The sequence below is a fragment of the Aotus nancymaae genome, unplaced genomic scaffold, assembly GCF_030222135.1.
Source record: "Aotus nancymaae isolate 86718 unplaced genomic scaffold, 86718_ANA_hifiasm-v0.15.2.pri h1tg000036l, whole genome shotgun sequence".
Taxonomy (NCBI): Eukaryota; Metazoa; Chordata; class Mammalia; order Primates; family Aotidae; genus Aotus; species Aotus nancymaae.
In genome coordinates this window covers 50,408,742-50,424,003 of record NW_026988450.1, presented here as the reverse complement: position 1 = coordinate 50,424,003, position 15,262 = coordinate 50,408,742, and the positions used below count along the sequence as shown (strand labels likewise).

The 15,262-nt window shown below is 40.3% G+C and overlaps 1 protein-coding gene across 3 annotated transcripts in view; it reads right to left on the bottom strand.

Moving 5' to 3' along the window:
* The window catches only part of GRHL2 (grainyhead like transcription factor 2), a 185,750-nt gene that overhangs the window by 106,136 nt on the left and 64,352 nt on the right, over positions 1–15,262 (bottom strand). For all 3 annotated transcript variants that reach the window (XM_012455851.3, XM_064384460.1, XM_012455854.3), the window contains exons 3-4: positions 12,572–12,639; positions 6,566–6,959 (exon numbers count right to left, since the gene is read on the bottom strand). In XM_012455851.3, the coding sequence (XP_012311274.1) occupies positions 6,566–6,959; positions 12,572–12,639 (462 nt within the window). The remainder of the gene's footprint in view (positions 1–6,565; positions 6,960–12,571; positions 12,640–15,262) is intronic.

Genomic DNA, 15,262 nt, shown 5'->3' with positions numbered 1-15,262 from the left:
AGACCTTTAATCCTAAGAGCAGTGGTATCTAAATGAGGGGGTGACATGATCAGATTTCCATTTTGAGAAGACTATCACCGGCACAGTATACAAAAGCAGAAATGGCAATATTAGAGGACAGATATAATCAGAGAGCTTGGGCCAGTATGGTGAAGTACAGTGGAGACAAATGGATGAATTTCAGAGATGTTAAGAATGTAAAACTGATAGAATTGATAATGGATTAGATGGACCAAAGGTAGAGCTTGAGCAACCAGAAGATGGCAGCGCCACTTATGAAGCTGGAGAGCACAAGGGGAACACGGGGGAGATCGTAAGTTAGATTTGAGATAAGTAAAAAGTCAAATGGGCAGTTAAATATAATATAGATTATTCATTCAGAAGAGAGGACTGAGCTGGAGAATAAAATTGGAAGGTCTTTTGGACACAGATGATAACTGAAGCTGTGGACATGAAGCCAAGAGCATTTGCAAGAGGGAGGAGTGATCAACAGTGTCAAATGGTGCTGCAAAGTTAAATAACAGCTTTAACAGAACTGGGACATTCATAGACATTCTATGCATTAGGTGGGTAAATGCTCTGTTAATCTAAATAATGGGTCATCTGGTCTTATCAACTTTAACTACATATAAAGAAACTTAAATCCTCCTAAAGTATAAAATGTAAGTGTTAGAGATTTTATAAAATTTTGCTTGATGTTAAAATACATTAACAAAAGTGATAGAAATTTGGTGGCATCATAGCCACTGCATCATGTTTAAGATAAACATAATAAAACTGGGTGCATTAATCAGAAGTGAGGCCATGTTTTTATCCTTTGAATGTGTTGGGGGAAATGGACTACCAGTTGTCAATCAATCAGATTGGATAGGGTTTAGATCCAGGATCACTTCCAGTTTCAGACTACATAAATATAAAATCAATGGACTAATGATCATACATCTATCCAGATAAGGACAAATAGTCATTCTTGCTTTCATTTCAAGATGCTTTGCAAACTATGTTAATTCTACAAATAACGTGCCTGGAGTTAATTATGAAATACACAGTAAAGCTGTCTGATGTTCACTCATAAATAGTTCTTCTCAATTCCTGGGCATGTGAGAGGACTAATGGGAGAATTAAACTTCTCAGCCCTCTTGCAGTTAGGTTGATCATGTGACTAGTTCTAGCCAACGAAATGTGAGCTGATGTGGACTAGGTCAAAGTATTTACTAGTCAGTATGCCATCTCCATGGCCTCCCTTCCTCTGCTGGGGTGATACTGGAAACCACATATAGAGGTGATAATGTCACAAGATGCAGGGACCCTGGATTCCTGAGTCACTAATTGGAAGAAAGCTGTGTAGTCATGCATCAGGACTTTTATTAGCAAGAAATAATATTTCATTGTATTAAATCACTGAGATCTTGGTGTTTCTTTGTTCCTAAACAAGAAACTATTGTTAACTGATTTAAAGAAAATTGTAGTACAGAATGAACAAATTCTTCCTTCCATTTTTATTTCTTATTATGATTATGTATCTATATGATTTTTGATAAAATTTCTTCCATCTCTTAATTTTTAAATGTTTCCTGAAACAGTTTTGGTCTTAATTACTATTCCAATATACATTTATCAACTATACTCTTCGCTTATTAGTGGAATGATCTTTGGCTTGTTTCTTAACCTCTCCGAACCTCTGTGTCTTCATCTGTAAAATGGGAAAAATAATGCACCTTCCTTGCAGGATGGTAGTAAGGATTAGAAGTAAAATGCATAAGCCATGGTGCCTGGCACAGAGTAGAACTCAGTAAATTGCATCTATCATTATTTCCCTTCACATATACAGACAGATTGTAAGCTTCTGGAAGGCAGAGACCAGACATGCCTTCTGCCCTAAGCTTCCACATCACCATAATGCCTAACACCCAGTATAAATCAACACATATTTGCCAAACGTTATCACAAAGAGTATGTAGAATAAAATATAAATCAAATTAGCTAAAATTCATCCATTAAAATGGTTTTGTTTTGTTTTTTGTTTGTTTTTGAGAGAGGGCCTTGCTCTGTCACCCAAGCTGGAGTGCAGTGGCATGATCATAGCTCACCGCGGCCTGAACTTCCTGGGCTGAAGCAATCCTTCCGCCTCAGCCTCCCAAGCAGCTGGGACTACAGGTGCATGCCACCACACCTGGCTAATTTCTTTATTTTGTATTTTTGTAGACATAGGGTCGTGAACTCACAGGCTTAAATGATCTTCCCAGCTCTGCCTCTCAAAGTGCTGGGATTACAGGCACAAGCCACCACTCCCAGTCTAAATGCTACCACTGTCTTTTCAAAAATCTTAGCCTGAGTTAAGGCAAACTACTCTCATCTCTGCTACCACTACACGTGCACATGCGCATACACACAGAAGAATTGGCCTCAAATGGCAAAAGAAATTTGATTATTCAACCAGGGTTCTAGATATTTTAATAGTTTGCCTAGAATAAATGAGTTTAGACAAATTTTCCTTAATGAAATTTTCTTGGTGAAATTACTCTGAAATCACTTAATCTTATAACAGTTGGCAATAAAATAGCTAAAGATCATAGTAGGTCATTCAATTTAATTTACATCAGGCTGAAATATGATATGCCATGTAAACACTGATTTCCAAGACAAGGAGAGCAGCTCAACCAAAATCAGTGGGAATAGTCTTTATATTTAGTTTCTGGTAAGTCTCTTTACTTTCTAATCTACTTCAAAATAAAGCCCAAAATACAGTAGCTTCCTTTCACAAGCCTCTTTATCTACAACACAAACATAACTGATAACACATCCCCCAAATAGCATGATGATTCCATTGACATTGGACCATGTCCATACACTCCTCTGTGACTAATGGAATATTTCTACACTGCGTGAGAAAAAAACATCAGTGGAAATCTTTTGGTGAAAAAGCATGTATCTCACATGGGATTGTAGAGTGATAATTTCAGTTATTTGCTTTTCCTACAGAAACACCCCTGACTACTTGAGAGCAAATCAAATAATCAACAATACCAAAGACTCTACAAGATCCTTCACTCAGTTTAAAAAAAGAAAACAAGAAAGTTTGCTAACTATTTTAAGCCATATGACTCAGGAAGCTAAGAAAAAATAATTTTAAGACCGTTTTTTAAATTTCAAGGGCACTGAAAGTTTGATTGTAAAGATACCAGAACCCAAGAAATATGACAGAATCTTAAGGACAAGGAATTTATCATGTGTCACTTTCATCACTCTCTGATTCCACAGAATACAGCAGGCACTCAGAAATGACTGGTGCCAGAAGTGGCAGGGCTGCTAGTGCAACTTCTATGCCCTAATAAACTAGAGTTGCTCTCTGCAACTTTGCAGAGACCTAGTCCCTGCTTGCCAACATTTTGTACTCTTTGCTCACCTGAATGATAAAAAAAAAATTCTGAGATGGATCAAGGACAGTCAGATATCTTTAAAAAGATTTTGGTGAATCACTGTCTTAAGCAATGGAACTACTGAGAATTAGAAGGCCCCAGTCTTCCCTGAGTGTGCAGTGGTATGGTTAAGGATTTACGTTCTGGAGCCAAACAGCTTAGGTTGAGTCCCATCCCTCCCACTTACTGCTAAATGACCATGAGCATACTTATGCTCGCTGTCCCTCAGTTTCCTCATTTAGAATATAGAGATAACAATAATAGTACCTACAACATAGAACTTTTGTGAGGCTTACTATATATCACTTAGAATGATGTCCAGTACATAGTGAGTACCTATCAAATGCTCATTATTTTTAAATATTATTATTTAAAGATGAAATATCAAGCTCAGGTAGCTGCATTTTGCCCCAATGGAAATTAAATAGGCAGCAGGCTGAAGACATTGTCACACTGTCACTACACTCGCTCCTCTTTAGGTGGAAAACCACACATTCTCTCCTTTTGTCCTTGTCTTTTATTGGCCCAGGTGGGCTGAAAAATAGGGAACCAATAACTCTCATCTCAAATACAGAGGCATGCTCCTAAATGGTAAAGAAACTGATCTGAGCTAATAAAAATACACATTACATATTCTGGGTCAAAATTTGGAAAAAGAACCTACAATTATATCAAATTGCTGTTTTACCAAGAACCCAAGGCAATTCAATGAATACAAGATCATCTTTTTAACAAATGGTGCTGGAACAAAATCAATATGGCTGGATATCAGTATGGAGAAAAGTGTCTCAATCTTTACCTCACACCATATATAAAAATTACTTCAAAACAAATCAAAAACCTAAGTGAAAGAGGTAAAATTAATAAATGTCTAAAGAAAAACAAAAAGCAAACAAATTGTGTGACATTGGGTTAGGGAAAGATTTCTTAAATAACAAAAATATAAACTATAAATGACAACATTAATAAAGTAGACTTCATCGGATTAAACACTGTGGCTCATGGAAGGATATAATTAAGAAAAAAAGGCTAATGGACTGCAAAATGTGACTAATGAAAGGCTTATATTCACATTACATAGAGAACTTTTAAAACTTAACAAAAGGAAGAAAACTCAATTTAAAAATTGGACAAATAATTTGAACAGACACTTCACTAAAGAAGTTATAGGAAGGGCCAAATAAGTACATGAAATGCTGCTTAACATCACTACACATAAAGAAATGCAAATTCAAGGCGCATTGAGACACCATCACATATCCACTAAAAGAGCTGAAGTTTAAAAGCTACCAAGTTTTGGCAACAGTGTGGAAAACAGGGATCCTTATACATTGCTGGTAGGAATGAAATGGTATAGCCACTTTGAACCACCATGTGGTACTACCTTATAAAGTTAAACATACATGAGCCACATGACCCAGCAATTCCAGTTCTAGGTATTTACCTGAGAGAAATCAAAAGTGTATGTCCACATTAAAATATAAACAGGAATGTCCATAGCAGCATTTTTCATAATAGCCAAAAGCTGGAAGCAACCAGATGTCCATCAACTAGTGACTAGCTATAGTGATATACACTCACTATGAAATACTACTCAGCAATTTTAAAAAAACAACTATTAAAGCAAGCAACAAGGCTGGGTGCAGTGGCTCACACCTGTAATCTCAGCATTTGGGGAGGCCAAGGTGGGCAGATCACCTGAGGTCAGGAGTTCAAGACAAGCCTGGCCAACATGGTAAAACCCCATCTCTACTAAAAATACAAAACAAACAAACAAACAAACAAACAAAAAAAAACAGGCATGCTGATACATGCCTGTAATCCCAGCTACTCAGGAGGCTGAGGCAGGAGAATCCTTTGAACTCAGTGGGCAGAGGTTGCAGTGAGCCAAGATCTCACCTCTGCACTCCAGTCTGGGTGACCCAGTAAGACTCCATCTCAAAAACAAACAAAAAACAAGCAACAACATATATGGATCTCAAAAATTTGCTAAGCAAAAAAGGCACAATAGGAGACTATATCCTCTATCATTTCATTTAAATGAAATTTTAGACAAGGCAAAACTATGGTGACAGCAGGCAGATCCATGCTCACCAAACGCAAGGGGACCAGGGAGGGCTTCAAGTGCAAAGAGATTCAAGGAAATTTTTAGGGCGAGGGAACTTTCTATGCTTAGATTCTGATGTTGGTACAATTGTATACAACTACCAAAATTCTCAACTGTGCACTTAGAACTTGTGAATTTAAAACAAACAAGAAAAGAAAATTGCTTCTGTTAGTCCTATGGGCTCCTGAGAAGAATACATATTCTCTATTTGTAAGGTAGAAAGAATACACATATATACACACTTGATTATTGATAATGCAAATTCTCCTTCTTGAGTATTCCATCAGATTAGGTTTTTTAAAGTTATATTGTTTTGTTTTGGTTTTGAGATGGAGTTTCTCTCTTGGCGCCTAGGCAGAAGTGCAGTGGCACAATCTCAGCTCACTGCAACCTCTGCCTCCTGGGTTCAAGCGATTCTCCTGCCTCAGCCTCCTGAGTAACTGGGATTACAGGCATCCACAACAATGCCCGGCTTATTTTATTTTATTTTTTGGTATTTTTAGTAGAGATGGTGTTTCACCATGTTGGCCAGGTTGGCCAGAACTCCTGACCTCAGGTAATCTACCCATTTCGACCTCTCAAAGTGCTGGGATTACAGGCATGAGCCACCATGCTGGGCCAAAGTTATATTGCTTTTTAAGAAAGAATGGACAAGCCCTACCTTAAGCTGCCTATCATTTGGAAGTTTACAAACTAGAGAAGATCAAGGTGAAAAGTTTACAAAGCAGAAGTTTCCACACAAATATCTCTTAATTCCTCATAAATATTTAATCTTAAGACTAAAATGAAAACAAAAAAAAAAATCCATCATCTAAGAATCAAGAAAAATAGAAATAATCCTCCACACACACAGACACAGAAAGGTTTATTAGTATCTGTCTAGAAAGAATGCCAGACTACCAACAAACACATCTTTTAGAAAACTAGTCGAAACTAAAACTCACTGTTTAATTCATTTATCACACTTTGAAAGGAAATAGAAAAGAAATTAGCCAGGGGCTCTGGGTTTGGGTTCCGGCCGAGGTAGCCTGGGACTCACCTCTGTGGCTGCGTCCTTGAAGCTCTCGCTGTACGTGCTGTCTGGGGTGCTGCGCTGGTCATCCTTGAGATAGGCGCTGTGGGTGGCCAGCGAGGGCAGGTCATACTGAGTCTGCTCAAAGATAACCACTCGTTGTTCTTCCCCATCTCCCCGGGGATAGTGCACAGGTGGGGTCATGAAAACTGGTGTGAAATCTTCAGCTTTCACCACGGTGATTCCCGACACCGGGATGATGGCAGAGCTCTCGGGGACGCTGATGCTGTACTGTTCCCGCTTGGAATTCTCCAGGTGATCTTGATTTAGAGAAAGGTTCACTGGAACAGTCTTTAGGACTTGCACTCGGTTTTCTCCTCCACTCAAATTACTCTGGGCTTCACTCGTGCCAAGGCAGTTTCTGTGTGTTCAAACCCGCCCCCGCAACATGATAGAATTAGAAAAATCACCATTTGGCATCACCTAATAAAATAACCAATGCAGGCAATAATCATTGGATGCTAATGCCACTAAGGGATAGGGGGCTGGCAAACTTCACAACGAAATGCAATGGGATTCTTGCGTCACTAGAAGTAGGATCACGAGTGAGCCATGCGCCCACTGGTATCGTGCAACCTGAAGTACTCGGCCCCACTGTAAAAAAAAAAAACAAAAACAAAAAAACAAAAAAGGACCAGATGCAGTGGCTTAGGCCCGTAATCCCAGAACTTTGGAGGGCCAAGGCGGGCAGATCGCGAGGTTAGAAGTTCAAGGCCGGCCTGACAAACACAGTGAAACCCTGTCTCTACTAAAAATACAAAAATTAGCTGGGCGTGGTGGCGCACACCTGTAGTCCCAGCTACTCAGGAGGCTGAGGCAGGAGAATCTCTTGAACCCGGGAGGTGGAGGTTGCAGTGAACCAAGATCGCACCATTGCACTCCAGCCTGGCGACAAAGCAAGACTCTGTCTCGAAAAACAAAACAAAGCAAAAACAAAATGAAACAAAACGTGACCCTAAATCTAATCAAACCTTCATATCTAACTTTTGGCTCTTAGGAAATACAGGAGCAGAAAGAATGACTTAACATCAAAAAAAAAGCAATCAGACAAACCAGAATGCAGCACATCTTACTGACCTAAATTTGTCAGCAAGTCAAAGGCATGGAAAAAGGAGGAAGGGTGGGAGAAGCATTGTAGATTAAACAAGATTTAAAAGTCATAAAAGTCAAGTATGATGAGTAGCTCTTCTTTGGATCCTGACCTGAACAAACCAAAAAGGCATTTTTAAGGTAATGGGAATTTTGAGGCAGTTGAATATGGACTTGGAATTGGATGATATTAAGGAAGTATTGCTGGCCAGGCGCAGTGGCTCACGCCTATAATCCCATCACTTTGGGAGCCCAAGGCAGGCGGATCACCTAAGGTCAGGAGTTCAAGACCAGCCTAGCCAAAATGGTAAAACCCCATCTCTACTAAAAATACAAAATTAGCTAAGTATAGTGGCATGTGCCTGTAGTCCCAGCTACTCGGGAGGCTGAGGTGGGAGAATCGTTTGAAACCAGGAGGCAGAGTTTGCAGTGAGTCAAGATCACATCACTGCACTCCAACTGGGGTACAAAGCCAGAAAAAAAAAAAAAAAAGAATTGTTAATTCTAAAAAAAAAAAAAAGAATTGTTAATTTAGCTAGGGGTGATAATGATTTTGAGCTTATGTAATAAAATGTCCTCTTTTTTTTTTAGAGATACATATCAGAAGTCGTTAGAGGTTAACTAATATGATGACAGGGATTTATTTTAAATACTACTGCAATTTGAAAGAAAGAACGAAGGAGAAAGAGAGAAAAGGTCAATATCAAGCAGCTATTAAGCAATGGCAACAATTTATCATTGCTGAACTGGAGAATGGGATGGGTATTTGGGGGGGTTATTACACTATTCTCTGTACTTCTGTATATGTTTGAAAATTCTACCACGAAAGTTTATTTTAAAACACAAAAAGAAAAAAGCAGAAGGAGGACAAACATAATAATTTGAAGAATTGGGGAGTGGTGAGGCTATTTTTCATCATTCCGTGGGCATCTTAAAGGAGAAATAAGATAATGAGAATTTATCATTAAAATATTTTCACCAAATTGAGAGAGAACATGAGCTCACTGATGTCCTTAGCACTGAATTCCTTTGAGGGCTTAAGGAAGTGGTGTAGCTTGGCTTATGTAAAGCAAGAGCTCCCAGATCTCAGACCGCCTGGGTGGTACAGAGAGAAAGGAGAGGATGTAGAAAATTAATTCTTGCCAGATTAGAATGAAATACTTTCATCTACACTAAAGAAATCTGGGAAAGAGCAGAAACAAATAGGAACTCACTAATGGAAAATTATTGTTGACAGCGAAATGATTTTACTAACAAAGTTCCTCTGGTCAGTGCAATTCTGAGACCAACTCTCACTAATTTATGGATTATTCTGAGTGATATGGAGAGAAAATACATGGTTTGCCCCCTCCGCTGCCTGGGTTGTTTCTATTTTTTTTTAATTTAGCATGTGCTTTCTGGGGCTTTCTAGCATCTCTCATTGAGAGGAATAGGAATATTCTCTTAAAATTTGTTCTTCTGGGGCCAGACGCCATGGATCACACCTGTGATCCCAGCACTTTGGAAGGCCGAGGCGGTAGGATCACCTGAGGTTGGGGTTCAAGACCAGCCTGACCAACATGGAGAAACCCCGTCTCTACTAAAAATACAAAATTAGCCACCTATGGTGGCTCATGCTTATAATCCCAGCTACTCAGCAGGCTGAGGCAGGAGAATTGCTTCAACCCGGGAGGCAGAGGTTGCAGTGAGATGAGATGGCACCATTGTACTCCAGCCTGGGCAATAAGAGCAAAATTCCATCTCAAAAAAAATATTTTTTTGTTCTTCCAAGAACTAGGCTCTCCTGGCTCCTGTGTGTAAAGAAGAAAGCCCATTAGCCTTTGAGCTTGCCTAACTACCAAGTAGGACTTGATATTTTCAGCTTTGATTTTTCAGATGAAACTTCAAAGTGAAACTTGTGAAAAGAATTTCTCCACATGACACAGCAAATAGAGAAATATTTAAGATATCTAAAACTTTATCTGTAGGAAGAAATAAGTCTAGAAAATAATTTCCTAAGGAGTAAAATCACAAGTCTACATACTTTTTGCCTTTAAGTAATGACCTGTTTTCATGGTCAAATCAATAGAGCTATCCTGTACATAAAAAATAGTGAAAATGTAGAATTTATGTTTCATCTGAATCCAGCTAGTTGGGGGATGCCAAAACCCAGACCACCCATTTACATTACTGTTTCCTAAACCTCATTGTTTAAACATTTCATGGAATATTAATAGATATTCCTCACACACACACAGACACACAAAAGAGTCCATGATAAAATCAGTAATAAAAAAACAAACAAAATTGCCATAACAAGACCACCCTGAGTGGGTTGCAAACATCATGAACCCAGTAGAGGTCCCAGCATTGCTTCACCTGTTTTATCAAAACCCAGGATTTCCCGAACTCATGTCAGTCTAGATCCTTCAGTGAAGAAATAATCACTAATACCTGAGGATAGGCCCCTACAGGTTAGGAGTAGATAAGTTGGTCTACATTTATTGGCTACAAAGTTGTTACCCAGTTTCCACTCTGAGGTTTGCACACACACAGTCTCATTGGCTTTGCCAAAATATTCAAAGGTAACCAACTTCTCTATAGTTAAGAGTCCATTTGGGGCCAAGTTTCTTAATTCTTTAATTCTTTAGAATTCACATATGAATTCTAAAGAAAGAATACAAGTCCAAATTTTTTTGGCTTTGATGTTCTAATAAACAAAGAAGCAAGCTATGGAATTGTATAAATCTAGTTGAATGTTACGATAACACCAGAAAATAGCAGATTCGGCACCACCCTAAAATGTGTAACTGTGCCTCTGGTAAACAGTTTTAGCTTTCGAAGCTAATGCCAGAGAACTTCACAAAGACATGTAAAAAATGGGTAATTCAAACTAAGAATTATTGTGAGATACTAATTACCTGCAATAGAATTTAAAATTGAACTAAATATTATGAGAAAAAATGCAATGATAATAATGGTATGTCAAATATATTTTTGAGAAAATTCGGATCATGTCATTGAGATTCTGTTATTTTTCCAGGTAGCATCTTCTGTATACAAACAGTTGTAATGATACTATCTTAACACATGGTACCTTAATTCATGAATATGCTGCAGATCATGATATCCTTCCAAATTATATTCAATGAGAAGTCTAAGTCATAATCTATACAAGGTAGTTTAGTCTGTATTTCACTGCAGTTTTTTAAAAAATGCTGTGAAAAATCACAAAAATAACCATTAAAATACAATGAGCAGCTGTTGCTTTGTAATGTCATCCTAAGAGAAGTAGACAGCGCACATGTTTTTTGCCCTCGTTTTTTGCACTCGTTTTTGCCCTGATGCTGCTATAATTCCGGCACAGGACTAAGAGGATAGCACAAGCTTAACTCAATAAAACTGGCTGGGTCAAGGAAAAGTTTTGGGGCCTGAAGAGTGTCAGCCTCTTCTTCCTTGTCATCACATCTGCCAGCGAGGTCCCAGGACCCCAGGGCAATGTGGAGCTTCAGGAGATCCCTAATGGAACAGTGAATCAGATGCAGGAAGCCTTCATGTTCTTCTGGGGTTGTACCCTGGAGATGCTGCACAACACAGGGCTGCTGGTTGGTGGAGTGGCCCCTGCTGCTCATCACAGAAGATGTAATGTCCCAAGCAGCTCCTATCAAGGCCAGGTCAGATTCTGACATATGTGCTAGCAGGGGATTTTATTTCCATATGGATGAACTCCTAATAGAAAAACACTATGGCTTCTCTCCATCCCACTGCAAGGGAAGAGATTTATTGATGGATGAATCTGAAAAAAGTGGATGAGTTTGGGCCAGGCATGATGGATCACACTTGTAATCCCAGCACTTTGGGAGGCCGAGGTGGGTGGATCACAAGGTCAGGAGATCAAGACCATCCTGGCCAACACAGTGATACCCTGTTTCTACTAGAACTACAAAAATTAGCCAGACATGGTGATGTGTGCCCATAGTCCCAGCTACTCGGGAGGCTGAGGCAGGGGAATTACTTGAACCCGGGAGGCAGAGATTGCAGTGTGCCAAGATCACACCACTGCACTCCAGCCTGGTAACAAAGTGAGACTCTGTCTCAAAAAAAAAAAGTTTGAAAGAAGTAGCTGTGCAGGGTGATTCAATCCCTTCTGGTCCTGTCTCTTTTTCGGGAATCATCCTGGCCAAAGAAAGGGGATTCTCCCTCCAGTGCCATAAATGGTACAAAGACATGCTTGGGACTGAATGGGTAGATTACCTAAGTCAGGACTGAAATGTTACAAGCTGCAGTCACATTCTCCAATTGGCTTCATCAGAAATAAAACTGCTTTTGATTTTTTCCCCCTTTTTAATCTCAATTTATCTGACTGTGCCTTGCTTTTCAGCTGGTTCTTGACTGAGGGGCAGGGAAGCGGTATTCCCTACTGATCTCCTGCAGCTGTCCTGCCCCTTCACCCTGACAGCGGATACCCCTCACAATGGCCTTCACCTGTGCCTCTCTTGGCTAATAGCCCAACCTCCTTTCTTTCCCCTCCCCACATCTTCAAAAGCAATCCTTCAAGTGTCTCACTTCCTGGGCGGCCTAATTGCAGTTATAATGCCATGGGGTTGATCAGAAAAGTTCATCCCCTCAGTGGGCTATCTTGCCAGCATCTCACCTCTGACTCAGGATTTTAAGCCTCCCCCTTGAAAGGCAGTATTTGAAGAGGGTGCAGAGACCCTTTGGATGCATCACCAAAAATGTAATTTGCTCTCCTAACTGAGAGATCTAGCATTGGTCCAGACTCAAAAGACAAAGAGAAGATGCTAAGCTTCTTAACCCATCTCAAGAACAAAACACATAGTTTAATGACATCATTTTCAGAAAACAGAGTAATTTTAGGGAGGCAGGCAAGTTCCTTTACTGTACCTTTTCTCCTGGTCTTCTTGGCTGTCACTTGCTTTGCTTACAGACAGCAGCCTCTTGTCTCGAGGAACCTGGAAACATCACCAACCATCAGTCAGGCATACATTGATGCAACCATGACCATGTTCAGAGCTGGACACCAGCATCAGCAAAGAAACCAAAATGGAATGTTCTCCAGGAAATGGTGGAAAAGTTGCTATCACCAGGAGATGTTAAAGGCGAGTAGCCTGAGTGACAATGATTGGAGCCAGAGACAAAGGGTTGGCGATAAACACATGGCCACAACAGACATGACTCAGCTGCTCATGGCTGGCCTGGGTGACTCTCCCTGGACCTGAGCACCTCTTGTGCACTCCCCACCATGGGAGAGAGAGAGGGGAGAGGAGCATAACATGAGTGGAGGTGAATCTAGACATGGGTGCCTTTGAGCAGACAGAAAACATAATGGAGTTACAAGATGAGTCACCGTAAAGAACAGGGGTCTACCCTCCTCTCTGATGAGGGCTTTAGGTGCTAACATGGTGGGGGGCTCAGGCATAGGGGGCCGTGCTGTCAGCCAGCAGCGCGGGGAAGTATCCAATGTACCTGGCCCCTCCTTTGTCCACCTTCCTACACAGCTTGTGGACTTGCTTCCAAGATTTTGTTTCTAAATACACTTTCATTATTGTCTTAAAACCCCTAATGCCAACATATTACCTGAAAGAGTATTGAAAAAGTGCTAATTGAGAGATGGGCCATCCCACCAGCTGTGTCTCCGATCATCTAACAACCTGCTGCATCCTAGATCCTTTACTCTGCCATAGTTTTCAAACACATGAGTAAGTAGGCTTGAATTGGGTTGGTTGATTGGAGTTTTCATTTGTGCATTTTTTTTCCTTTTTTTGCTATATCTCCAGATCTTCCTTCTAGCCAAACTCCTTTGCACCCAAAAAGCAGCCTTTGCTTTCTTGAGATAAAAACACATTCATGAAAATCATCCCTCTACTGGAGTCCCCTAGCAATTCCTGTGGTTTCCACTTACCTGAATGTGTACACAAGCCCAGGTGCCTGGCTTAGGGTGGGGACAGAGCAGGGTGGCCAGGAGTCCAGACCTAGGGCATGCTTGCCTGGATTCAAACCTCAGCTCTACCACTCAGTAAACTCTGTCCCACTTTCCTCATCTGTACAGTGGGCATAACGGTAGTCGCTTGTCTCACAGGTTTTTAGTAAAATTAAATGAGTTAATTTTTTAAAGCACTTGGAGTGTCTGGTACTTTGTATTTGTTAAATAAAAATAAATCAATTGTAAGTAATTCTTGTTAATGTTCAGAGTCTATACTATACTAGGCATTGCTAAACAATGTATAGAAATGAGATAAATAATAGTTCTCATCACCTATTGAACATGACAGATAAACATACAATTTCAATACTCAGTACACCTGCATTCATTGTGGCACTATTCACGGTAGCCAGAAGGAGGAAACCACCCAAGCATCCATCAGCAGATAGAAAAAAAAATGGGCATTGCCATAGAACAGAATACTATGCTGCCTTAACAGAGAATGAAATTAAGGTACATGCTATAACATGGAGGGACCCTGAAGACGTTACACTAAAAAAAACTAAGCCAGATACAAGAGGACAAATACTGTATGATTCCACTTATATGAGGTACCCCAGAAGAGTCAAATTCATAGACAGAAGGTAAAACAGAGATGACCAGCAGGTAGGAGGACAAGAAAGGAATTATTGTTTAAGGAGTACAGAGTTTTCTGTTTGTGAAAATGAAAGGCTCTGGAGATAGATGGTGGCGATGTTTGCACAACAATGTGAATATACTTAATGCCACAGACCTGGACACTTAATAATGGTTAAAATGGTAAATTTCATGTTATATATTTTTATGACATTTTTAAAAGGCATTAAGAAAGAAGTAGATATTTAAGAAGACCCCGGGCCGGGCGCGGTGGCTCACGCCTGTAATCTCAGCACTTTGGGAGGCCGAGGCGGGTGGATCACGAGGTCAAGAGATCGAGACCATCCTGGTCAACATGGTGAAACCCGTCTCTACTAAAAATACAAAAAATTAGCTGGCCATGGTGGCACGTGCCTGTAATCTCAGCTACTCAGGAGGCTGAGGCAGGAGAATTGCCTGAACCCAGGAGGCGGAGATTGCGGTGAGCCGAGATCGCGCCATTGCACTCCAGCCTGGGTAAAAGAGCGAAACTCCGTCTCAAAAAAAAAAAAAAAAAAAAAAAAAAGACCCCCACAGTCATAAAAATAGAATGAAATTATGTCCTTTGCAGCAAGATGGGTGGAGCTGGAGGCCATTATCCTAAGCGGATAAATGCAGACACAGAAAAGCAAATACCACGTGTTCTGACTTATAAATGGGAGCTAAACATTGGGCTCACATTGACATAAAGATGGGAACAACAGACACGGGACTGCTAGAGCGGGGAGCGGGGAGGATGCAGGGCAAGGGCTGAAAAACCACCTTTTGGGTACTAAGCTCATTGCCTGGGTGGTGGGCACAGTTGTATCCCAAACCTCAGTGTCACACAATATATCCATGTAACAAATCTGCACAAATACCCCCAAATCTAAAACAAAAGTTGAAATTATAAATTTCTTTTTTAAAAATAAGGATACCTGGCTGGGCGCGGTGGCTCACACTTGTAATCCCAGCACTTTGGGAGGCCAAGGCAGGTG